The following is a 25,033-nucleotide window of genomic DNA, read 5'->3' as shown; positions in this document are numbered from 1 at the left end:
GAAGCTGAGACAGGTCTGTCTGGCTCAATGAACGTTACACTTTCTGATTCCAGTTCGGAAAGCCTCTCAGGAAAGGTTCTTGCCTGCGTACTTCAGTAATGCTGAAACCCATGGGATTCAAGCGCCCATGAAATCCTGGCCTGATTACTGCTTGAGTTCAGCGCATGCTTGGGGTATTTTAGAGCTGGCAGCTGGGCCGCATGTTTGGCACGTGGTTATTTATCAAAAGAGCCAAACTTATTCTGCTCTGGGGCTTCTGCCTATTCCATTCTAGGTTCAGGGAGACTTTTTTTCTCCACAAGGCAGCACAAAACTTTAATTAAATTTCACTGGTTCTTTAAAGCGTATAGGCAACGAGCTGTGTCTGAGACAAAATTCTGAGTAAACTGTGCTAGGTTTCTGGGGAAAACAAAGATATTCCCCTCAGATGTTTGACTAGTGGGTTTTGCCGCAGACTTGTGATTCTAGCAATCGGCAGATCTGTGGTCTTTCCCAAAGCAGAACCGTTTTGCATTTTTTCACCTTCTTTCCCATCCCTTGGTATGCAGCTTGGTTTCTGAAATCAGCTGTGTAAGTCTCTGCTATCGATTTCCTGCAAGCGTAGCAGCATCAGGCAGAGATGGCGTGATCTCCTTGGTTCTCTGTTAGTAGCATGCGTTTTTAGTTGTAAGAGTGAAACACTTGGCTTAAATGAAGCCTTTGTTCACGTTATAGCACACAGGGGTGGTACCTTTTGGGGCAGTGGTATGATAGAGTAAAAAAGGATGATTAATTGTCACTCTGTCTCTAATCTCTATGAACCTCTTAAACCCAGCATCCTATGAAATCTATGACACCTTATGAGGACGTGGTAGGCAATACTCCAGGCTTCAGCAGTGTGCATGGGAACAGGTTTTTGTCCAGTGTTTGTGTGGAACCTCCGAGGAACGCAGAAAGAAAGCAGTGGAGTGGGTGGAGGTGAAACTCGGTGTCATGGCATCTGGGCAGCCCTGGTGAAGATCTTAGTCTGGGCTTGATGCTGCTTACCTGTGCCTTTAAAAATCCTTCTCTAATAAAAGTTGAAATATAATCATTAGTAATTATGTCATCAGCACCATCTGTTGGAAATAGTTGAGACTCAAGATGCTGAAGATTTTTGAGTAATTTTGCCCTTCTGCACCAGAAAGTGTGTGCAACGAATACCTCCTGTGGTTGTCTTAAAGATCTTTATCTTCTCTTAATGTTTCTTCTCTATCTCTGCACCAAAGTCCTATAATTATTGCTGAAGAGGAATGAGAAATGTCTAGTCTTGAATAGGCATTACATAAATTTATGCATAGAGAGAATTATTATTGGAGATGGTACGGAAGGAGAACTGTATTTCTATTTAAAAGATCTGAAGATACATATGTTGAAGGTAAAACCTAAAATAAAAATCCTTGATATGGATGGGAATTTCATGAATGAATTTCTTTTCCTTTTTCCCTCTTCTTTAATGAAGAACACAAGTAAAATTGCAGATTCAAACACTTTTGAGTACTGGGGCAGGCAGGGGGTTGATTAGCGTTCTCTAATTATAACTAATGACAGAAATAACATAGGCTCCTGCTTTGCCTAGGTGATACATGAATTGAGCCACCTCATATAAATACAGCATGTCTCCCTGTATTTTCTTACAGCAGATGATACAAAAACGACTTACTAAACCATGCTGCTGTTTCAGGTCCTCAAGAACCGGACCACTCAGTCTGTCTCAGCTCCTGGGCCTGTTCACTGGGTTCTTGGTGATGTGAAATGGGATCCGGCAATGATGTAGCAGCAAGAATTTGAGATTAAAGCTGTTCTCTGTGTACTTGCTCTCATTTCAGCTGCAGCCTGTTACTGGGCTGAGACCGACGTCTTGCTTAGGGCTCTGTGTAACTCCAGTTACTCTGACTTGGGCATTTTGGTGCTTCCATATGTTGTGCTGCATTAGCACTTGTAAGTAGACAGAATTCCTCTGACTGGAATTGGGAATGATGCTTCTGTGGTGCTATTCTGAGACTCCTTGTGTGTATTTTAATACTTACTCAAACTTCAGTCTGTGTGCAATCCCCTAGGAAGCGCAGGCCAGGAAAAATTGCTTTTTGCTTAAACATAGTCAGAACAAGATACTTAGAAATGCATTTGCTACCCCGCATCTACCCTGATAAGCACTCTCTCCAAGCTGCCTTCAATCAGCGAAGCTGTCCGGTCTCGCAGGGCAGGACAGCGGCGGTGCCAGGGAGCCGGCAGTCAGGGCACTGCTCTCAGCTCGTCCCGGGGCAGGTGCCTTGTTCTGCGCAGTGACTCCTTGTGTGGGGGTATCAGCGTGATATGGGGCACTGTTTTTAAACAAGGGCTTGCACCACCAGTCCTATTTAAAAACATATCTTCTAATCCTGTTTGGTTTATCTACTAATGAACATATTCACTGAAACAGGATATTAGGAAATTTTTCTTCACTGAAAGGGTTGTCCAGCACTGGACCAGGCTGCCCAGGGAAGGGGTTGAGTCCCCATCCCTGGAGGTATTTAAAGGACGTTTGGATGAGGTGCTGAGGGACATGGTGTAGTGGGGGGCTTGGCAGTGTTAGGTTTACGGTTGGACTCGATGATCTTAAAGGTCTTTTCCAACCTATACGATTCTGTGATTCAAAATCCTAACACTGAGGGAAACAAAAATGACAAATATTTTTGTTATATATAATTCTCTGTCAATATTTATATAACTCAATTCCCCAGGTAGCTGTGGGTGAAACGACAGAGGAGAAAAAGAATCCTTGAACCTATACCTGACTCCAAAGGAAACAAGCCAGCGTGCGCTTGTAGCAAACCAAAGAGCAGGGTGAAAGAGAACAGTAAAATGCAAGGTGAGGAAGAGCCGTGAATGGCGCAGAGCTCTGGCTCTTTGTCTCCGAGTGGCTGCTCCAGCACCGTTACCAAAATCCTTCCCGGTGCAGCGGGGCTGCCTAAGTGATGTCGCTCCGCTCTCACCCTGGGTCTCAGCCCGTCCTTGCCCTGGCCCACAGCCCGCTGAGCCGTGGCCCTGGGGACCGCGTGCGGAGCAGCCAGGCGCACGGCACGTGCCGCGGCTGGCCCTGGCGCGGGGCTGCCGGTGCTGAGGCCGGCTCGCTGGGCAGCTGGGCGGAGGGCAGGGCTGTGACGCCTGCTCCCCTCTCGTGCCCTCGGCTCTCCTGAACAGGGTGCGGGGCACCCCGTGGGGCACGGCCGGCCCTACCGAGCAGCGGCTGGCATTTCTCCCAGGTTGCCCTTATGGCCGCTGGCCTCCGTGGGGTTTGCTAAGGCTAGCTGGAGCCACTGCACTACAAATGCAGAGAGCTGCGGGACGAGATGCCGGTTTATCTCAGTGAAAATGGCGAGAACAGCAAGATGGAGTAACAGGGCAGAAGAAAAGAAACAATCTGGCATGCAGGCCACAACAACTGATCTCTTTTTTAATTTTTAATTTCCCCAGGGAATCACATGTTTATTAAAATGTTAAAATCTATTGTCTCACACTTCCTTTAGGCTAATCCCCAAATTTGCTAGAAAAATCCCTTCTTGTAGAGCATACATGATAAATCCTACTTTGTTTAAATAGGGTTCGTAGTAGAACTCGGTGAATTTCAACATTTAAGCTTTGCATTCACAGGTCTGTGTGAATAGTGTGGCTTTGCTCAAGACGAGAGTATCCGTGCACACATACTGCATAGTTCCTTAAACCTCAGGAGAAAATGTATATGTGCAATACATGTGGTTAAGTGTAACTGTGGAAGTAGCCCAAAAAACTGTTTCTTCAAACATGAATTTTTATATGTTTTACTCCACGACACAAAGAAGTAGAATCAATGTTTTTGCTTGACATCACGTGCAGAAAGGAAGTAACTTTAGGTTGCTGCACAGGAACAGTCAGAAACTTCTCAAATGAATGAAACGTTTGCCATGCAAGTGTTTTTCTTGTTTTAGACATCTACATTTTAAAGTCCAGCCTGACCTTCCCTGGCTGTGGAGCTCCGGGCTCCTAGGTGCGGGTGTCTGAGCACGAGTGGGGCCCCTCGCGGTGGAACTCCTCAGGGCTCAGCAGCCTCCGAGCACAGAAGCACAGCAAGCTCTGGGGCTGTGCTCCTGTCAGCAGGACCCTGCTGCCTGTGGGGGCCAGGTTTTTGACAAGGAAAGCAGAATATGGGAGAAAGAAGGAAAATAAGTGGTGGTAAATCGAAAAAGAAATGCAATCTTTCGAAAGTTAATAATCTTGTCTCCTTATTTTCTTGTTGCTGTTTGCAGACTGAGTTAGAAAGAACTGGTTATTGCACCAAACATGAGGCGTAGCCCTTAAAATGACTGTATTGGAAGAAACACAGATGCGTCTCACCTGTGGTGTATCACTGCAAGCTCTCAGGTGTTCTCAGGCACTGGGTCATGTCTGCAGATGCATCTGATCAGCGTGGGTCCTACGCTGGGTGACTTTTGCAGGAATAATTGTGGATGCCTCCCCTTCAATGACAGTGACTGCTAATTAATGTTGCCATTTGGCAGAGTAAATTACAGGATGTAGAATTTATGGTGTGGACTGATGGCTGGTTGAAGATGACATCCTCTAATAAACTGTAGTTACCTTAGTGGTCTCATTAACTATGATTAGCGGGTATTTTGCAAATTAAGGTGACAGTGAGGGCAGTCCAGGTAGAGGAGATACTGACAGTAGAGAAGGCAACTAAATTTTAGAGGAGTTTGATTCTTGCAAGAAACTTAAAACATGAAATGTGCCTTTAATTTAATTCTTCAGTCTCTTTTAGATTAAGACAATACAACATGCAGCTCACTTATTATAGTCAAAGCATCTGAGCTACATACTCCTCCTCGGTTATACCCTTGCTTATGCCTTAAGTCCATATGATTTAGATAATAAGGGGTGTGAAATGACTCTTGTATTCAGTGCAATAGTGGGTTTGGGTTTTTTTTTAAGTCCCCTGGTTAGGGTCTCAAGATGGGATAACTTGCATTTCTGCTTCAGTGGTCAGAGGAACTTCAGAGACATGTATCTTCATTAAAAATGATGTGTTTATTAAGTTTCTATCAAATAGACACCTATTATTTATAATTTATATTTATAATTTATATTTATTTATATTATATTTATAATTTATATTTATTTATAATAGACCAGTCTATCAAATAGACTGGTGTGCCTTTGGGTCTTCTCGTAATGGACGACTCTTGGCCCTTGTGCTGGAGTTCCTGTGTTCTCTCCGAGGAATGCTGTATCTGTTTAGCTGTTGATAAACTGTCACTGAAGGCTAAAAGACGGCAAGTCTGAGCAGCACGCGTTGTGGGTACTTTCACTCACACCAGCTGAACACTTACAGAAGGCTGTAAGTAGCCTATTGCCCCAAAGAACTCTAATGGTCCAAGAATTGATTAACAGTCGATAGAAATGTTTTTAATTGTTTACCATCTTTTATGAACTACTCAAAATGGAACTTCCATATAAAGTCTGATTATTTTTTTAACTCCCTAGTAGGAACTTAAATTTCATGCTAAGTGGGAACTGATATAGCATAGAAGTAATCGCAAGACAATAAAAATACAATTATGTAAATTAAAAGCATAAAACCCTGGAACAGAGTGATCGTAGGGAAATATGGTGTAGCTATAGGAAAAAGTTAGGATTTGCCAGGAAAGGTTTCAGGTTTTGGCCCTATGCTGAATCATCTATGTGCTGTAAGGAGTGTCATAATGCAGAAAGTGGCATATTTAGTAGGCATGGAGGTGTTGGGTTGACGGTTGGACGAGATGATCCTAGAGGTCTTTTCCAACCTTAATGATTCTATGATTCTATGATTTGATTTCTGCTTCAGGCCACATTATGTTTCTGGGAGGAGTATCCAGATATTTCCCCAAGCTGTTATGTTTGCTGTTACTCCTTTCAGTTGACAACCAGTGAATTCACTGGTACTTACTCTTGTTGTATAAAATCAGTTGAAAAGTGGTGAGAATTCTGCTGACTGGGACAACTTGCTTGGTTAAAGCTGCCCATTATAAGACCTTGCTGTATCAAGGCCAAGTAAATCTAATGGTCCAATTTTGGCTATATCATTTTATAGTTTAAGGGATTAGTTCTGTTGAACTGTGTGATTGTCTCCTCCTCCTTCCTTTTTCTTTTCACCTGCAGAACTCCCTTGCGCTTTCATGTGCATGCACATCAGCCTGTGCCGAGCCGCTCCACCATGGTGCTCCAGAGAACGCAGCCGGGACTTCCTGCAGGAAGAGCTGCAAGCCGCAGCTTTCTGCTACCGCAGCTAGAGACCGAGGCAACACCGGTACCTTCATTTTCGGCAAAATTCATCAATACAAGGGGACTCTCTGGACTGTCGGGACAGAATTCTTCCTATGTTTCCAGTTTTGTGATAGCAGAGGATGGCTCTTTTGACTTTGCAACGCTATTCTCATAGTCACCGTACCATATAATTATTATTGATGCTAAATGTGGTTGGTGCCATTTTAGGATTCAAACAAGGACTAGGGCTCATTGTGTTATGCACTTCAATGAATATATATAATAAAAAAGATTTCCTTGTTCCAAAAACCATAGCAAGGGAGACTGCAAGGGGTGCTTGAGATCATCTTTTCCTATCTTACCAAAATATGCTCCCTTTTCCATTTCTGACCTGCCTTTTGGCTTTAAGATGCAATGCCCTGCAAATGCCTTCTGGACTCGTTAATATTTTATGTTACTTGTAGGGCTGAGGGGTGACATTGAGTTGCTGATAATGATGCGAATGTCAGTTGCCAGTGCAACATATCATTACTTCAGGCTCTCTCTGGCTTCCCTTTGCCTCCTCTTGGAAGTGAGCTCTACTCTTATCTGCTGTGGTTGCTGGAGGCTTTGGCAAGGAGTTCTGGGATGACTCACCAGAGGAGCAGCAGAAACAGAGAGAAAGCAGATGAGAGATGGATGACTTTTTCTTTTTTTTTAAATATGAGTTTACATGAGAAATTACTCTCTATTGGGCTGGGAGGGAAAGCAATGATTGGAATTGTGTCCTATGGCTGACTTCAGTGCCTGCCCTTAGGCTAGTTACAAGGGAGGGGATTTGGTTTGAAGCGAGACGAGGCTTCCCATCCCCATCCCCCAGGATGAGCTTTGCTACCCTCAGTAAGTACTGGGTGTGTTGAGGTTTATTGGGGATAGCTCTTCATAGCCCTCCACACAAAATATCATACTTCTGGCATTTAAAGAAGGCATAAAGCTCTATGTCTATAAAATTCTCCAATTGTGTGTGACTGTGAAGATCCAAGTCCTTAAAGAAAGAAGGTCTTGGGAAAGAAGGCCTGTCTGCAATACTGTTGAAGGTCTTTCAGTATCCATGAAGACCTGTCTGCAATATTTACTAGAATGGACAACGTATTGAAGGACAACATCCTTGTCATCCAGGACCATATGCTCAGCTGTTAAGGGAAATTTTCTGGTTGTGGTCACTCAGACAGCTTCCTGAGTGACTAGCCCTGGCTTTTTTGTTCTTCGCAAGACACAGAAATGCGATCTTCAACTGCTGAAAATTTAAACTTTGTCCAAAAGTGGTTATTATAAACAGCAGATGCGTGATAGAATAATACGAAAGCAAAGAATAATAATTATTTATAATCACAAGTAAAATATACATCAGTGACGCTAGGGATATGACCCATTTCACTCCTGGTGCAACCCCTACAATTTAAATAAATGACATAACAGATGCATCTAGTCCAAAACGTTTCTATTTGCCACCAAATTTGCCGCGTATCTACGGTGCTTTCGCTGTCAGCATTCTCTTCCATTTCCATGGTATGATTCTTTCAAGGCTACTGTCTGCACGCATCAAAACACAACAAAAGATTTCCTTAATAGGGGAGCTTTGTAAATAGAAATAGCCCAGCCAGGAAACCAGTCCTACCCACATGTCAGTGGGATCAGGATCTCAGTCCTACCCACATGTCACATAAATAGGGGCCTTGAGGTTTATACATAGCTGTGATTTTGCCAGAAGTGGTGTTCCAGTGCTGGCTGGGGGAAAGTACCACCTTGGGCAGCGAGACCCCTCTCATTCTTCCACCTGTTGTATTCTCTCCTCGAACTTGGTCTTCAGGTCAGTGGTTTTCAGTGGTCAGGAGAGCCAGCAAATTCAAAGCAGAAGTCTGGGAGCAGCAAACAGGAGCAGTTGGCTTGGGACTGATGTGGTAGAAGTTCTCATCCCCTGGGGAGCGTGTGTGCACGTGTTCATCTGTGATAGCGCTGCGCACTAACGACCTGGTGACTATAAAGAACAAAGAAGGGCTAATGTGTATAGAAACCAGAATTAGTCTGAGACAAAATCATTTTGGGAAAGGATGATGTAAGAGGCTTTACTGGGGTAGCGCCGGTGTCTGCTGTAGGCCCTCAGGGTTGGATTTGGAAATGGAGAGAGATGTCAGCAATGTTATTAGAGAGATAAGTAGTACCAGTAATTGTATCATGATGGGAGACTCTTAACTTTCCAGATATAGATTGGAGAGCAAATGCTACTAATAATTACAGGGTCCAGATACTTCTGCTTGTATTGGTCTCTAGGTTTCTTTGCATGTGGAAGAGCTTTGGAATTTCTTTAAATCAAAGGTGTAAAAACTATCCAGAATCTGTATGGCAGACAGAGAAAAAAGTGTTGTGGGCAATGTCCCCAGGCTGAACTGGATAAATACCTCAAAAGGACACTATGAATAAGTAAAGAGCCTATAATGAAAAGAAAAAATATTAATCCCACAAAAAAGTTGCATCTTAGAGATAAAAAGTGCAAGATGAAGTGAAGATTACCAAAGGCTACGAGAGCTATATTTTTATGAGGGAAATTCAGAGTTTCTTCAATCGAGTCTGCACTGAAACTGGAAAAAGAAGTAAAAGGTAATTTAAAATATAATATATTTTAAATATATTGATCATAAACTGATATCATCATAAACTAATGCTTTGACCAAGTTTCCCATAAATATTATTTCAGCCTTGTGGGCAGCTGCTGGGTGGCCTGTGAGACAAAAGGACAGGGAAAAAGACCTGCACTAGAGACAGTCTGTGGTGGGTTGGCCCCAGCCAGGAACGAAGCACTACCAGCCTCTCGCTCACTCCTCCTCACCCCACGGCGGGATGGAAGAGCGAATCAGAAGGGCAAAAGCCAGAAAAACTAGAGGGTATAGATAAAGACAGTTTAAGTGAAGGGAGGGAAACAAAAAAGAAAAAACAAGTGGTGCAAAGGCAGTCACTCGCCATCTCCCTCCGGCAGACTGATGCAAAGTGTTTCAGTAGAACTGCCTGGTTGAGGCGGTACTGTGTGGGCAGAGACCAGCGGTCATGAAACCCCGGGCAGAATGAGGAGGGGTGCAGAGGAGGTGGTTGATGGCTGCTGGCTTGTCAACCAGGCCAACAGAGCAGCAGTAGCTTTACTTTGGAAAGGATGATGAAAGGTGTGGAGGTAAACGACAAATGGGATAAAATACAGCATGAATTTAGCAAAGACAGGTCATCCCAGACTGATGTGGTATCTTTTGCTTAAAGAAGGATCCTATTCCTTCTTTGTGGAGTCTCTATCCTTGGAGATATTAAAAATCCAACTGGACATGGGCCTGGGCAGCTGGCTCTGAGTGGCCCTGCTTGAGTGGGGGGGTGGACCAGCTGATCTCCAGAGGCCCCTTCCAACCTCAGCCAGTCTGTGGTTCTGTGAGAAGGAGCCTGCTCAGGGTAAGGAAATGACATCGGGCTGGATGTGCGGACCTCATCAGCCTCTTCCAAGGACTGTGTTATCATCCATGGAGATCTCCCGGCGGGACCGGTTGCCCCAGGACATGCAGGACTGTAACGGTATTGCGTAACCAGAAATGGGCAGCCAGCCTCATGCAGACTGTATCTGGGGTCATCGCTGATATTAGTGGCTTTTGCAGAAGGGTGTGAGGGGTAGTGCCTCGGTTCAGCAAACTGCTGTCCCGGAGGCTTCTGGTGACTCCGTTGCTGACACTGGAGCATCTGGGTAAACTCCAGGCCTGCTGCATTAGTTCCTCCTGGCTGTGCTATGGTGAGTGGCATGCATGAGCCCTTCCACCTTGGCACGTGCCAGGAGGTGCTGGGCGAGGTGCGTTCACATCCCAAGTCTGTATCTGAGCACTTTTATGAAAGTGGAGCAAGAAATTAGCTAGAAAATTAGCTGTTTGAAATTATTCATTCAAAATATTTTTTTTTTGGGGAAAAGATCTTTCTTCCAATTTTTTCCTGTGCTAAAGTGCAAGTTTACACAGGGAATAGTCGCTTACAGTTAAGTTCTAGGGGTGTTACCACTGAGTGGAAAATGATTTCTCAAATGATTGAAAGATGGAATGTCTTCTCCTTGGGTATTTCAAAGAAACCCCCAAAACTATTGAAGAAAAAAACGTTCAAAGAAAATGAGAACTTTGTCACTTTTGTCGTTTCCCCTGCCCCGGGAACTGAAAACAACCCTTGGCTAGCCACAGGACTCTGCTGTTGCCTGCTCTGGCACAACACTGCCACGCTCTTCCCAGAAGCACAGCCTTGAGCAGGAACAGTTACAGGAATGTCCAAAACCAGATGGTGGCATTGGAGCCTAAATGACTCACAACTGAAATGCTTTAGTCTTAAATTCCTCCCTGATGTTACTCCATCAAAGCCAATTAATTTGGCCTCCTGAGCCAGTATCCTCCTAAACTTTGCCAAACCTCTTTGGCTTGATACTGTTGCTTGCAAATGGTTTTAGAACAAGTCCTCTTCCCATCCCCTCCAGACGTGTGTTCAGAGAGCGTGGTCAGTGGGCAAAGACTTGTTATTAGGAAAAGAGCTGCCCCCGCCTAGAAATTTGCACTCAGCCCAAAGATATTTTTTAGTATGTATTAACAGTGGGTCTGATAAAGCTGGAAGGTTTTTAGAGACAAATATCTGATTTTTACCTGTTTGAATTTGCTGCTTTTTCCTTGCATCAAATTCTGCCAGCTGTTACGAATGCTCTCTTCTCCAGAGAAGGGAAAGTAATATAGCGAGAAGACTAAACCAGCACACTGAGAAACTCTCACGTGACTATCTTTTCTTAATTTTTTAAAGAAAATCGCTGCTAGAACATTTCTCTTTTCAGTAATTCCAGTGTTTTAAAAAATTAAGAATCGTACTCACTGAGGTCCACAAACATTTGGCAGCAGAACTTCTGCTCAGATTGAGAAGCACTGGATGGCTCGGCAAACGACAGCCCGACAAAGTCCCTTCTCTCCCGGTCACTGGTTCAGGTCCGGACCAGACCGATAATCACCAGCTGCTCTCTCCGGGGGAACGGGGGGCAGCTGCCCAACGTGAGCCAAGCGCTGCTGGAGAATGAGTGGTCCTCCCACCTACAGCCTCCCCTGCTGCTAGGCTAATCTTCAGTCTCAAAGGCAAGGCCAGGGGTTGGAAAGCAAGCGGGCTGAGAGAATCGTGGGGAGGATTAGGCAAGTGTCAGCACGGGGTTGGAAAGCTCTCCCTGCCAGTATCACACTTTAAATTTCCCTCTTCCATTGTAGATGCTGTGGTAAGTACCGGCGTCCCACTGAGAGGGTGCTGCACAACTCTGTCTTACGGGCAGGGAGAGACACAGGGAACCGGTTTCCCCCCTGCCCCCCTTTTTTACTTCCCACCCAGAAATAACTCGAGCGAATTTGCTGGTTCTCCAGGAATTCTCCAGTTAAAAACTGTAGAAATAGGAGAGCCTTTGTTTAATGCAGTTCTTCAGAAGTGCCATTTCTTGTGACTTATGTCACCTCACAGTGCCACATGAATCTTTATGTAATGCAGTAATACTGTATTGACTGGCAATGTTTCTAACACTATAATGCTAAAGTCAAAGTGAAGTGGAAAAGAATACGAAAGCCTGAACATTGAACTTGTCTTCAGCCAGGCATGTGTGTGGGATGAGGGTGTTTGTCCTTGTGTTTGTCCTTCTTTCCACAGGCTTCAGTCTCCTTGTACTTAGGCTTTTAAGGAGCAGCGGTACCCTGCCAGGCATTTCAGGTGCTTCTTCCCTGCGTCCAGGAAGGAATATAAAAAGACAGCACCGGTGCTGAAGCAAACGGTGGACCGAGAGGTTTTGGCAAGGAGTCATCCTTCCATTCAAAGAGCCAGGGCTCGTGGTGGGGGGTCAGGTCTCCACTGCTCTTGGTGCCCCTCATGTCTTTCTGTAATGCAATGCTGCATTTCCCTTGTGGAGAGGGAGAATGCCATTACATCTGGTAATGATGTTATTCTTATTGCATTCGTGTGTTGCACTGCTGTACAGACCTTGAAAATATACATCCAGCCATCTGATCCAGCTTTTTTTTTTACTATACACATTCACTTACTCTTCAGCTCTGAGGCATATTGACTTAATTCCCTCTGTTTTCTAGTGCTGTGTGTGGTTTAATCACATCCCCAGGAAGACGTGTAATTATTAAACCACAGGAAAGTTAATGACTGGTATTTGCTCTTCAGCATAACCCATTTTGGTGTCCGGGGTTTGGCATGTCATCCAATGGGAAAACCAGCTTGGAGACATAATCCTCAAACCACACATGATTTTCCAGTGATTTGTACATCTTTTTTCACATCCTAGTTAGAACAATAGTTTTGCTGGTTATTTTAGAAAAGCATGGTTTTTTCGATCGAGCTGTGCGGTGCTTACCGTGCAGCAGAAGGTAGTACCTGCTGAAAATTCTTCCCTGGAATTATCCCATGTTCTATATGGGGGATGGGTCTTTCACCATATGCAAACTAGATTTTACATAAAATTTGCATACTCCTGTAAATGTTGCCTACAGTACTTGTCATTACACAAATGCATAATTCAGGGTTTTTTGTTAAATCAAGAGCTCCTAATGTACTTTGCTTATTATGTATAAAATCCCTAGGAAATTGGCTAACAATTGCTCAACATTTCCTTTGCTGAAGGGATTTCCTGGCAGTCTCGCAACAGCAGTTGGTTATTAGTAGCTCTCTGTATGTCTTCTCAATTCTGTTTAACTAAAGATCCACTAAACTATATCAAATTTTATAGTGGTCAAAAGGAGAGGAATAGAACCCATTAGAAAACAGCATTTCTGCATTTGGTTGGTATTTTATTTAGGAAATTACGAGCTGGAATCAGATCTCTGCTTTTTGTCTATGAGGTTCACTAAATGATAATAATAATAATAAAAGCTTAGAGACAGGGCCAGTTTCATCATCTTTGTTAGTCCCCACACGAAGTTTGCAAACCAAACGAGATTTGTGAGCCACGATTACCTGAAGAGCTGCTGCACTGATCTCTCACTGCTTGCGCGCGGCTTTTTGCTCTGTTACCCCTTCAAATCAGTGAATCAGATGCTGGAGAGACTTTATGCAGGGAGGATTAGGGAACAGTCAGAGTCTTGCTTTAGGGGTGAAGGAGACTCGTGCAGGGGTTCTGCTTTGCTTATTACGTATGAAGTCCTAAGGTGAAGAGGGAAGGGCATACCAGTGATGGATAGTTTGCTCAGGGAATAATTGTCTGATATCGGGGAAAATACCCGTGGAATAAGGTGCTATTCTGTGTGAGGAAAGGTATCAGAACTGCAGTGAGTAAACTCAGAACAACACTGTCTGTTTAAAGGGACTGGTTAATAGTTGTGGAAATGGAGAATTAACAATATTTTCTGGAGTGCAAATGGCCATGGTTTGCTTTCTGTTTCACGGAGCTGAATAAACTAGAATTCAACTGTAAAATTACTCAGTTGCACGCTGATAGTTCTGCTTCTTGAGCATTTGTGAGGCTTCTACTCTTACTGTGTGTGAAATTCACTTTCCCCTTTTTAAGATGTTTAGACTGAGCTTTATATGGGACTGCTCTTAAAAACTACAGAAACTTTGAAGGGCTGGTTCTGGGTTCATGCACAAACCTGACACTAGTGGTGTTTTACTACATTCACTTTAAAGACTGTTTCTGATTTCATATATTTCAGTTCGAGAATGTCAGGATTCCTGATTTAAGCTGGCCTTGGGCTCAAAAACAGGCCTTAAACTTTTGCTTAGGAATTTATAATCATTTGCGCATCGAAGGGGATGTAAAGCCCTTCCACAACACAGTGGCAAACTCTGGATGAGTGTAAAGATCTCACACGATCTGGACACTGGAGAATCAGGCTTTGGGATAGAAATTCATCCTCCCGCAGCCTGAACGCCTCATCCACCTCCTCCTCCTGGCAGCTTAGTGAGGACAGGCAAAGTGTCCCCATCACCAGCAGAATTTCCCCACCCTTTAGGTATAGGCGAATCGCATCAGTGAAGGGGATCCTCAAAGGAGGTCCTTCTTCTGCATCCCCTTTGACACCGGCGGGGGCCAAGAGGGCTTACATGCGGTGAAGCTGGCTGCATGCTGTCGGAGGTGCGTGGCTATGCAGAATCTTGAGACAATCAGATGATTCCTCAGTGAAAATGTGCGTGGCACGGGCATTGTTTCCATGTTTTAGGGAAGATGAAATCTAGGAATGTGCTTTTGTTTTTGTACAAATGGGGCTCAAAACAAAAGAATGTCATTGGGGAGTAGGGAAGCAGTTGTTCAGTTAGAAAGTTTGAAACTTGTTTTTGAAGCAAGAGAACATACTGGGGTTTTTTTCCACTCTATAAATAACTCCTGGCAGGCAGAAACAACCTTGATTGCATGAGATGAAGTAGAGCAACCAGCAGGCTCTACAGCAGAATAAATGGCACTGTGCCAAGAGCTTCATCAAATGAATAATAGCTTCCACTTGACAATCAGTAAAGTGCCTCTTCTCCTGTGGATTTAGTTTTTAATGATGATTAGAGAGGATGGGCCCCTAAAATTTCTCTGGTAGAAATGACCTCCTATTAATTTCTGTTACTTGAAATGCTGAATTTCAAAGCTATTTTACAGCTGCAAAACCGAAGGCACTGACATAAAGGAACTATTATCTTTGTAATTGTAGCAACAAGTACTAAATTTGTCATTGATTAACAGAGACTTTTTAACTTTATGATCCTTCTGTTGGCTATGTCCCTTACATAACGTTCTGAGCTTTCCAGATTGCCGTCCTTTGAAAGTAAAATGTTTGTTAGAGTGTGAAAGTGTATCTGTCTTGTGGACTAGAAACCCTTTCTATACGACTGCCTTTTTCTAATTTAATTCCTTCATGTGTTTTCTCCTAACATTTGGTATTGATCATTGTGGGTAGCAAAGGGCGTGTTTCAGGATGTGTAGTGTGGGCGAGCCCTTCCCAGGTGCGTGTGTTCCGGGGTAGGTAGGTGTGCTTTGTCAGCGGGGTGCCACACAGACAGCCAGAACAAATAAGGAAATCCCAGTTGTCGTTCTCCCCAGGAACAAAGGGATCTTCCCTGCTCTGTTGAGTAAAGAAACATGGGGATTTGAATGCAGAAGGAGTTTAATTGCCTTGAAAACCTGGACCTGCAAACACATCCTATGCCTCCTTTTCTTTTTTTTGTTTCGTTTTGTTTAAAGCAAAGTTGTAGAAGGAAACTTTGGCGAATGCTGTTAGAGCCTCCATGACGCTGTTTTAGTGCGGAGTTACAAGAAAGGCTGATTAGGTCTTACTTCTTGATTAAAATGTAGAAGCAAATTACAGTCTAGTCTAGCCTTCTGTCCTTGGGCTGCTGCTGCTGGTGGTTTGGGACAACACGTGCGGCACGGTGTTTAATAACACAGCGTAATTTTACAAAGCTATAAACCACTTTGTACGATCACCTCAGTGTTTGAAATGTCCTGAAGGTGCCCATTTCCTTGCTAGCAAGGAGCCGAGAAGTACTCCAGCACGGTGTAAGCGTCTGCGCCGACCGGGCAGGCTGCCTGCTGCCTGCTGCCCCTCGCCCCCGGGAAGGGCAGCGGGGCGAGGAGCCCCTTCTCCGGCCCGCCGCGGCCGCAGGCCATCGCAGGGCTGACCGGGGGGCAGGCTCCCCGGCAAGCCCGGCTAAGCCTCCGTGCTCCCGGCAGGAAGGAGAGAAAAGGATAGACGAGAGTAAGAAAGAAGGAGCAAATACTAATTAATGATCGTGCAGCATAAGGCTGTTACGAAGTGAACAAAATAAGTGCTTGAGGGAGGTAAAATAAACTTTCTTTGTTACACCCAAAAGGGCTTTCAGAGTGCTGTCTCCTGTGTGCCACGCTGTGACGGAGCATTAGCACAGGGCGACGTAAGGAGCATTGTAATGGGAAATTTTTGTCAGTGCAGGTACTCAGACTCGTTACACACGGGGATGTGACTGCCTTGCTGTGTCTGGCTCACCTACCTGCATCGTGAGCCCTCTGTGCTGGTCTGAATTGTGCTAACAGGAAGCTTTGACAGCTATTGATGGTACTTAGAAGAACGCTGCGGGGAAAAAATCGTGAGAAAAGACTTAAGACCACTATCCAGATTTCTGGGTGTACGCTTAGGATGTGAGGAACCACTGAAAAAAAAAAAATAAGGCAGTCAGTTGTACCACTTGCTTAGAATATTTTTAAATATTTTGTTTTGAATTTCATATTTTTGTTTTACATTACATTTTTACTGTAAGTGATCACATTTTTGTAGTAAAAAACTGGCTTTGAATAAAAAATTGGAAGTTTTCCTTTAGACTATTGAAACTGGATTTTGAATTGGATATTGAAACTGGCAATTTGTCATAACCGACCTTTTTCCCTACATAAAAAATCAGTGTTGATGAATCAGCATATTTTTTAAATAAGCATTTCTCTAAAAAGTCTTGGCAAGCAATATAAGTATACAGAGCAGAGCATGCAAGCAGAGATAGTAATTTATTTCTGGAACTGGTCATTCTATACGCGTACCGTGGGAGTTGGGATTTTCTTCAGTTTTGCCATGAGAGAAAATTACTTTGCGAATCTTTTCTGTAGATACTTGTTTTGGCTGCCTTTGTTTGCTGCATGATATTGTGGTTTTTGCCACGTCAACAAAATAACTCAAACTAGCGTTTTGGAGTAAGAGCTTTGCATTTGCAAGTTCAGATGTTGGGTGGTGTGAACCTTGCCTCATATTTGCGTAAAAGGTGCCGTGTCTGCGATACCTGCTGTTGTGAAATTGCACAGCATTTCTGCGGAAAGCACCCTGAAGAGAACAGCAAGAGAAAGGGCGAGGTGCTGCTTTCCCCCGAGAAGCGAGCGGCTGGGGGGGATTCCGGCTCTCCCCGGTGCAGGAGCAGCTGGTGGGAAAGGGCTGGGCTCCATCCCTGGCACTGGCACGCCCAGCAACGGGAGAAGGGCCGGGCAGCGCGGTGCCTGGCTTACTGAGGGCCATGGGCACCGGGGGGGCTCGCGCGGTGGAGGGGCAAGGGCTTGGCGCCGTCTTTGATAGGACGCGGCAATCCTGCCAGCCATTAATGACTGGCCTCGGCTTTTGGATGCCTCTTTTCTACCCGCGGTCTCAGGGACTTCTGACCACAGCTGGGCGGTTTGTAGGTTACTGGCAGTCACTGTCTGCAACACGCAGAGGTAACACGGAGATGCTCAGAGCAGTGTTCGCTGTGATGGCTTGGCAATGATGGACATGGTGTCTTGGGGATGGTGCATCATCCTAGCAGCAGCTCTGCTCACTGGGCTGCAGAGTGTGCCTCCCCCAGTCTTTGCAATGGGATCACAGTCTGGTTTTTTTTCCTTTAGCTACTGGGACCTGTATTAAACACTTGCACAACTATATTTTTATGATTATTGGCAGAAGTTGGCTTTCATTTAGCAAGTAGTGCCCTATCACTTAATCTAGAGTTCTCTCAGAAATGATGTGTGATCAGCTAACAGCGTTTAAATTACATTTCTTTGCTATCAGACATGTACTCCAGGGAATTTTCACTGAAACTATTGGAGCTCTTACCAAGGTTTGGAGAATACGATACAATATCCAGTGCTGACAACACTGAACTGCTTTTGTGAGATGCCACAGCACTTGAGAAATCGTTTCCTGCTTTAAACTCAGGGGAATATGGCACCGTCTCGGACACTGCTGTGCGGTAACTGTCAGTAAATACTTCTTTTACCACAGTGACCTGTGTGTGACCAAGGTAACACCCGGCAGCACTGAGACACTAATGTAACCTTGGTTTGTGGTTGAGGGGCTGGGAAGGAAAGCAGAGGCAAAGAAGCGTTCAGAAAATCAGGTAATGCTAGTAAGAAGGACTTGTTTTCTCTTCTCAACAGGCAGAGGCTTTGTAGCTTACACTGTAGATCTACAAAGTTCATACTCAACGAGATGGTAGGAAGCAAAGTGCTTTCACACAGTCCCTCCTACTGATAAATGTCCTTTGCATACTCATGCATCTTCAAGAAAATCCAGCATTTTATTTAGGAATTCATGACCCAATTGTCCTTTCTTTTTGCACGCTCCTTCATCCCAGGACTTCCCAGTATTTACCGTGGGGCTCCAGTGTAGATGCTGGCACTGTCGGGACACACTTGGTAAAGCTGTGGCAGCCTAGTGTTTGTGCTTCTGTATAAAATTAAATATACCTGGGCTATCTCAAAGGCACTAGCGTTGTCCATGGAGCTTAAAATCACTGTACATCTGTGAAAGCCAAATAGGGTTGTGGATAATACTCTACCAGGGATGCTGCCAAGACTCTGAGTCAAATTCAACCCAAATATGTTAAAGTTTGAGTTTATTGTTTCAAGTTAATGAGTATAGCTTTAACTCAAGACAAAGACAAGAGCTGAGACCAGGTGAATATGGCTTTAAACCACACAAGAGTTTCCCTTGTGATTTTTTTTTCTTTCTGTTTAAGTTTAGTTGAATAAAATAATCAAAATACTCTGTAGGAATGATAAGCTTTTAAGTGTTTTATTCCAGTAGTGTGGTTTGGATAATTCGTGGCAGCCTGGAACTCAGGAAGTGGTCAAAATAATCTATTGCAGGTATTAGGGATAAAAATTAGCTTTAGAAACCAACCCCTTGAGAAATTCTTGTGATTTCATCTTGTGGAAACTAATCGGACTCATTTGAAAAACTTTGTCACAAACATAGATGTATTTTGTAGGTGATCAAGTTTTAGAGATAATTCATCATTTTCCACAAGAGATCTAACTCTTCTGCATGTCTTCATACTTTTTATAATCATTAGGAACAACTGTAATTATTTTTCTAGAAGATTCTTCACTCTTCCAGTCTCCATTTTCTAGCTATCTTAGAGAAAAAAAGCAATCGGTCAGTTGTTTCAAAGGCTTGTAAAGCACTGAAGTCCTCTGAAATCTAAACGTGCAAGAAGAAAAAACCAAGAATCTAGCTCTCCACAACAATCCTACAAGAGCTTCCTCAGCGGGAAACAGATATGCTCAGAAGTTTTGTACTGCTGCAAGTTGTGAGCTGCTACATGTGTTGCACAACAGAATTATCGTCTTGAGGTTCATTCTTGTCTTAACTACAGCTAATTTTCATGTTATGGAGCAGATTCTTCTCAAACAGATGGTCATAGTCCTATTTTATCAGCTGGAGATTGGACCACGGAAATGTCAAAAAATCTGAATGCAACTGGAATTGAATCTACTGCTTTCTTGTTTTGGATTTAGCATATTTTCCACAGGTTTTGTAGGTCTGAGCTATATTTAGCCACCAAAGTGAGAGACTTTATTCTCAGGGAATGAAATACGTGTTAACAAATTACAAGAAAATGCTCCAGCAGAGCCTCTGCAAGGCTCTGAAGGGCTGCTTGATCATTTTTGATGCCTAAGACTTGTATTTTCTCTTAATAGGCAGACTTTTTTCCTTTGCAATAGGCACAAGATCTTGAAATTAATAGAAATTCAACCAAGTAAAACTAAAGACAGAAATGAAAAATGGAGGGCCATATCTTCAGATGTTGTTAATTAGCTTATTTCACTGACTTTGGTGCAGCTTTTGAGCTGAGGGAGGTGGACTCTGGTGTATCTGTAACCCCGAGTGCCTACATCTGCCAGTGAATTAGCTAGCAATCTTACCTGAAATGAAAGCCAAATTATTTATGCATCTACTTTGGCATAACACCTCCACATCACGGTTCCAGAAGGATTTCAGATGTGAACTAGAACCCTGGAGAACTGCTTTTGTGTTTGAGGTGGATGTGCCCTAAATTAGCAGTGCCTCCTTCCTCCGAGTGGCTGGAGGTGAATCCCGCCCTTGCTGCTGAAAGGGCGACAAAGATTTGCCTCCGTTGAATACATGGCAGCAAAGTCTTGGTTAACTTCAACAGACTTCTACTGGGTGATGCAAAAGCTTCTTTTACAAGACTGCTTATGAATCTTGGCTTCTCCAGTGTGGTGTTCCTGAAAAAGTGCCTAAAAGATGCTTAGACCTCATTGAGGATGGAGTTTAATCCTTTCTGTTCACAAGTGGTTACTTCTTGCTACAAGACAATTGGCTAAAATATCCTAATAGTTTCCTGAAGTCAGTATGAATTTGTCTTGAACTGGTGAACTGCAAAGCTGTAGTATCCAGCAAGTGGGATGGAACGATAGTTATTCCGATATTCCCGAGGAGCCCTGAGTAACAAATGAACATGTTCAGGGCTTTGCTTTGTTAATATGGGAGTAATAATAGATGTTCATTGTGAAATTTAAGATCAGAACTTGCTGCCCTTGCTCTTGCTGTGGTAATCAAAATGATTATATTTCCCCAGTATCATCATACTGATCTTCCAAAATGTGAAAGCAGTACATGATGCAGCTCAGTGACTCACCCCAAAGAAAACAATGCTTAATTATCTTTAATAAAAGCTGCATTTTTCAGGAAATTTAAGCCCCAGAACAGCCATGTTGAGGCAATCTGGTATTTATCAGTGAACACGGCCCCTTGTGGGGTGTGTAAGTGTTTGCCACAATATATGGGGAAGAACTGATTGATCCCTGGCTGTCCACATCAGTGGGTGGGTCTCCAGAGGGTGCTCAGCCCTGGCCCACCCCTGATGGTACTACGTCCCTGATTTAATCCCTATCTTTGCCCATGTTTTACTATGCATTTCAGTGAGAGGACAGCAACGAGCTGTTAGAAAATCCTACTCACTATAGAAAGCTGCAATCACTTGAAGACCTGCCAAAATTTAGGCTAACTATTTGCTTATTAATTAGATGGCAGAGGTACGTTTGAGGAAAAAATGCATAACCAAGACCCCCACTGATAGCAGGGCTGTAATGAGCTGAATTCTGCTCGTTGTGGCTGTGATGAGGCTGTGAAAGGCTAGTGTGAGACCTACCTGCCACTGTAGCCTTATTCTAAGGCTGCCCAGATATCTAAGAAGTCCTCTGCCCTTTGCTCAGTCACACATGTGAATTGTTTGGTAGCAGCAATAGTTCACTTCTTTTTGCTACGGACGAAGCTGATGTCTCCTGCTCACCGGACACAGCTGGCTCCTCTTGCTCCTGGGACTTCCCTTTGCCTCTCCCTGCGTGGTACCATCCCCTCGCTCAGTAATGAGCTCACTGAGTGAAAAATATAGCAAAAGTGTCATTTTTCCAGTTAACAGAGAAGGAACTCTGATGGTTCTCGCAGGTTAGGTTCACTGGAAATAATATGGCCCCCACCTTCAAAAGGCATGTAGTCCTTGTCCCTGAGTATTTCTGAACTCTACTCAAGGCTTCCTGGGCCATGGCAGTCTGTTATAAAAGCACAATAAAAGTAGTGAGGCATTGAAGTTCTACTCATGATGCTGCTCACAAAGGACTGTAGGGCGGGTTTGAGACACCTTTCCGCACCGGCAGTGGCACATACCCTTCCTGGCCCTGCAGGATGGGTCGGTGGAGCTCCTGGGATGATAGCAGAGAGCTTGCAGCCTGCTCCCTTCCCTTCTGGGGACTTAACCAGTGCTTATGTCTCTGTGCAAGGGAGGGAAGAGCAAAACCACAAAGTTGTTTCCCAAACCACTCAAATAATTCTCCTTGCTTTGGCACTGACTCTTAAGCCAGAGCATACACTTTCTTCTTTGCTTCAATGGGACTTTAGCATGTGTTTAAGGTTAAGCACATGCTTAAGTCCTTTCCTGGATTAGGAACCATTGAAAACAGATAAAATGTCTTGTATAAGGGTGAGCAAGCCAAAAGGCTGGTTGGCATGGCAACAGCTGAAAAATTCCCCTAGTGCAAAAAGCTAGAGTACAACGAGGAGAGGAATGCTTCTTCCCACCTTGCTTGTCTAGCTGATAGCTTCAGGCGTGCTCAGCCAGCCTCTAGATCCTCCTGGCCACTTAAACGTGGTCAGCTTTCACACCTTGCTCAGCGCTGGACGAATGGTTAGAGACATCAGAGTGTCTCTTTTTTTTGGTGACTTTTGCTCATCACTATATTATATTTATGTAATCTCCAAGTGGACGAAATTTAGCCTTCACTCGGGACTTGTTTGTGTAATTGTTCCTGCCTGTTAAATTAATTGTTTGTTAACTGTTTGTTAATTAACTGTTAATTAAGTTAAAAGCATTTGATCATGGCTTTGCCTCTAGCCAGAGAAATATCCAGTGCAGCTCCAACAGGTTCTCAAGAAGACCACTATATGTCCTTCTAAACTGACAAGTCTGCGTGCTTTTTAAACATAGTTGTCATGGGTTCTTTTATCTTTGCCCAACAACATGCGTAGGATCATAGAACATCCTGAGCTGGAAGGGACCCGTGAGGACCATCGAGTCCAACTCCTGACTCCACACAGGGCAATCTGAAAGTTAAACCATGTATCTAAGAGTGGAGTCCAAAGACTTCTTAAACACTGACGGGCTTGGGGCCATGACCACTTCCCTGGGGAGCTTGTTCCAGTAACACTTTACTTAGGGTGTTGATTTTGATGGAGGATTGTAATCCAGACAATCCCTTCAGCAAAGCATTATCGAAGCAAAGCTTTACTTAAGTCTTAGATTTCTTTACTTAACTCTTGTCCCTCTCTAATATGCGTTACATGCACAAAAGGAATCTTTTATCAGTTTCGTCTGCAGAGAACTTTTAAAGAGAGCGAATGAGGAGCCAAGTTTGCTTTAAAGACTCAGCCCCTGGGATAACATTATTGACCTGGCTGTGTTCCTCTCCTGGCGATATGATGCAGTCTCCAGATAGTCGGAGTGACAGTCTGACAGCGGGAACCGTCGTCTCCTGAGAAGCACTTATGAATTCTCCAGGATCCCTCTGCTCTCAAAGGGGGCAGGTGGAAGAGATGTGCTGAGTCCTGTAATTCATCTCTGCTGGGTTCAGGTGTGAATAGCTCCTTTTTAACATGGATTTTGTAATGCTGTGTGTGCACTACTGTGAATAACAACACAACCGAAACTTATTTTCTTTCCCACTGTTGATTCCATTTTTTTCTTTGTAGTGTCCTGTGGCAAAGATAAGCCTTTATGTTTGCATTGAGAAACAAACACACAGCTAAAATCTCTCACAGCATTAGTAACTAATAGAATTGGGTTTTTTTGTTATTGTAAGTAGCAAGTATGCAATGTTCCATGTTGGTATTTAGGCAACTATTCTATAGGTAGGGTTGCAGCACTCAGGAGCACATAGTCTAATTCCTGGGTTTTAGAAACAATAGAAATAATCAGTGGTGATTGAGGATGACTCTTTTGTTCAGCCGTTAACATTAACTTTTAACACTGAAAAGCAAATAGGGGCCTGGCAGTCAAAAATGCTGAATAAATTGAATTTTACAGGAGACGCCATGATGAACAATGCTATCGTGACCTTGCTGTTTATTGGGCCGGGTTTGCAATACCACAGTGTTTTGAAAAAATCATTTCCATATGAGTATTGGTGTGAGATTTTACTTTCTGAACATATCTTCCTCAGTTTGTCATGGTTTTCACTGCCATGGAGCTATGAGTAGGAACCTATCTGTTTTCAATTGGTTGCCAGAATGCTCACATACTTAGACTGCGCAGTTAGAATTGATTTATTTTGTGGATATGAAGCTGCAGTTACACAGTTTTACTGAAGAGTCATCACTGGTAAAGAAAAAGCTCAGACACACTGCAGAGAGATTAAATACCTCTGAACCCATGGGCTTTGGTTTGAGTGATGAAATAGAGAGCCGTCTTCTGTCATCCCAAGGAGAAGGGCTTGGGACCTGCCATTGTCAGCCTGCTAGGAGATCTCAATTTCACACTGGGTGTTGTGGCGTAGGCGGTAATGGATGTTTGATGGAATATTCTAAATAAGGTCAAAATCGCCCTTTGCTTTTCTTGCCGTAGTCCTTCTTTAGGAGGAGCTCTGTTTGTGAGCCAGGACACCACCATGCTGCGTGTCAGGGTAATCTGAGCTGATGGTTACAACTGGAGGGTAGCTTTAAACATTTCTGTGCCTCTTTTCTGCCATTTCTTGCTGGACCGCTGGACAGATTAGGTGTGGAGAATGGGCTTGCGTTTGGCGAGCAAGCCAAAGGCTCTGGACATCAAAGTTCAGTCTCCTGCTGTGGCATGGCTTTCCATGTGCCCTTGGGTAAATCAGTCGCTTGCTATGCCTCAATTCACGTTCTGCAAAATGGTGCGCAACCTTACCTCTTAGGGGTTTTATAAGGAAAAATATACCAAATATGGTGAGTTGTGCAGCTTCTATGGCAATGCAAAGTACTACACAAGTCCTGGAACCACAATCAGCCCCCCCCGGTCCCCTGGGCGTTTTGCTTCTGCTGATCGTAGCAGAAGTTCACAGTCACTCAGCGCAGAGGAAAGGTTCAGATTAACAACTCTGTATTTCTTACGCTCACATTCATCTGTCATCTTTGCTCAGTCTCCCAGCATGATTAAGTCATCCAGGAATGGGTTGAAAGGGCTGGGTTTGTAATTAAAACGGGAACACATGTCTGAGTTTTCTTTTACCTGTTGCAGAACATGGAGCATAGGGCATGTAAGACACGAATTGGATGTAAACTTCCAAGAGGAACTGAGTAATCATCTCAGCGATACTGCCTGCAGCTTGCTCGCTTGCTTTTGGTGCAGCTCTAGGGTTACCAGAGGATTGTTCACATCTCTGTGACTGTTGGGATCCTGGGATTTTGATGACATTTCCTTTCACTGTCTATTTCTCTTCTATTCATTTGTAACAGTGCGTAAT

General features: G+C 43.9%; 1 protein-coding gene across 3 annotated transcripts in view; it reads right to left on the bottom strand.

The window, feature by feature from the left end:
• ACADM (acyl-CoA dehydrogenase medium chain) overlaps positions 1-25,033 on the bottom strand; it is a 769,283-nt gene that overhangs the window by 193,971 nt on the left and 550,279 nt on the right. The window contains exon 1 of one of the 3 annotated variants that reach the window (XM_075509006.1): positions 2,464-2,580. The exons of the other annotated variants lie outside the window; for them this stretch is intronic. Coding sequence (XP_075365121.1) covers positions 2,464-2,565 — 102 coding nt within the window. The 5' untranslated portion in view covers positions 2,566-2,580. Of the gene's footprint in view, positions 1-2,463; positions 2,581-25,033 lie in introns of those variants that run through there. 3 annotated transcript variants of the gene reach the window in all.

Source organism: Mycteria americana, chromosome 7 (assembly GCF_035582795.1).
Source record: "Mycteria americana isolate JAX WOST 10 ecotype Jacksonville Zoo and Gardens chromosome 7, USCA_MyAme_1.0, whole genome shotgun sequence".
Lineage (NCBI taxonomy): Eukaryota > Metazoa > Chordata > Aves > Ciconiiformes > Ciconiidae > Mycteria > Mycteria americana.
Note: the sequence above shows the minus strand (reverse complement) of the source record. Positions and strands in the feature narration are given on the sequence as shown.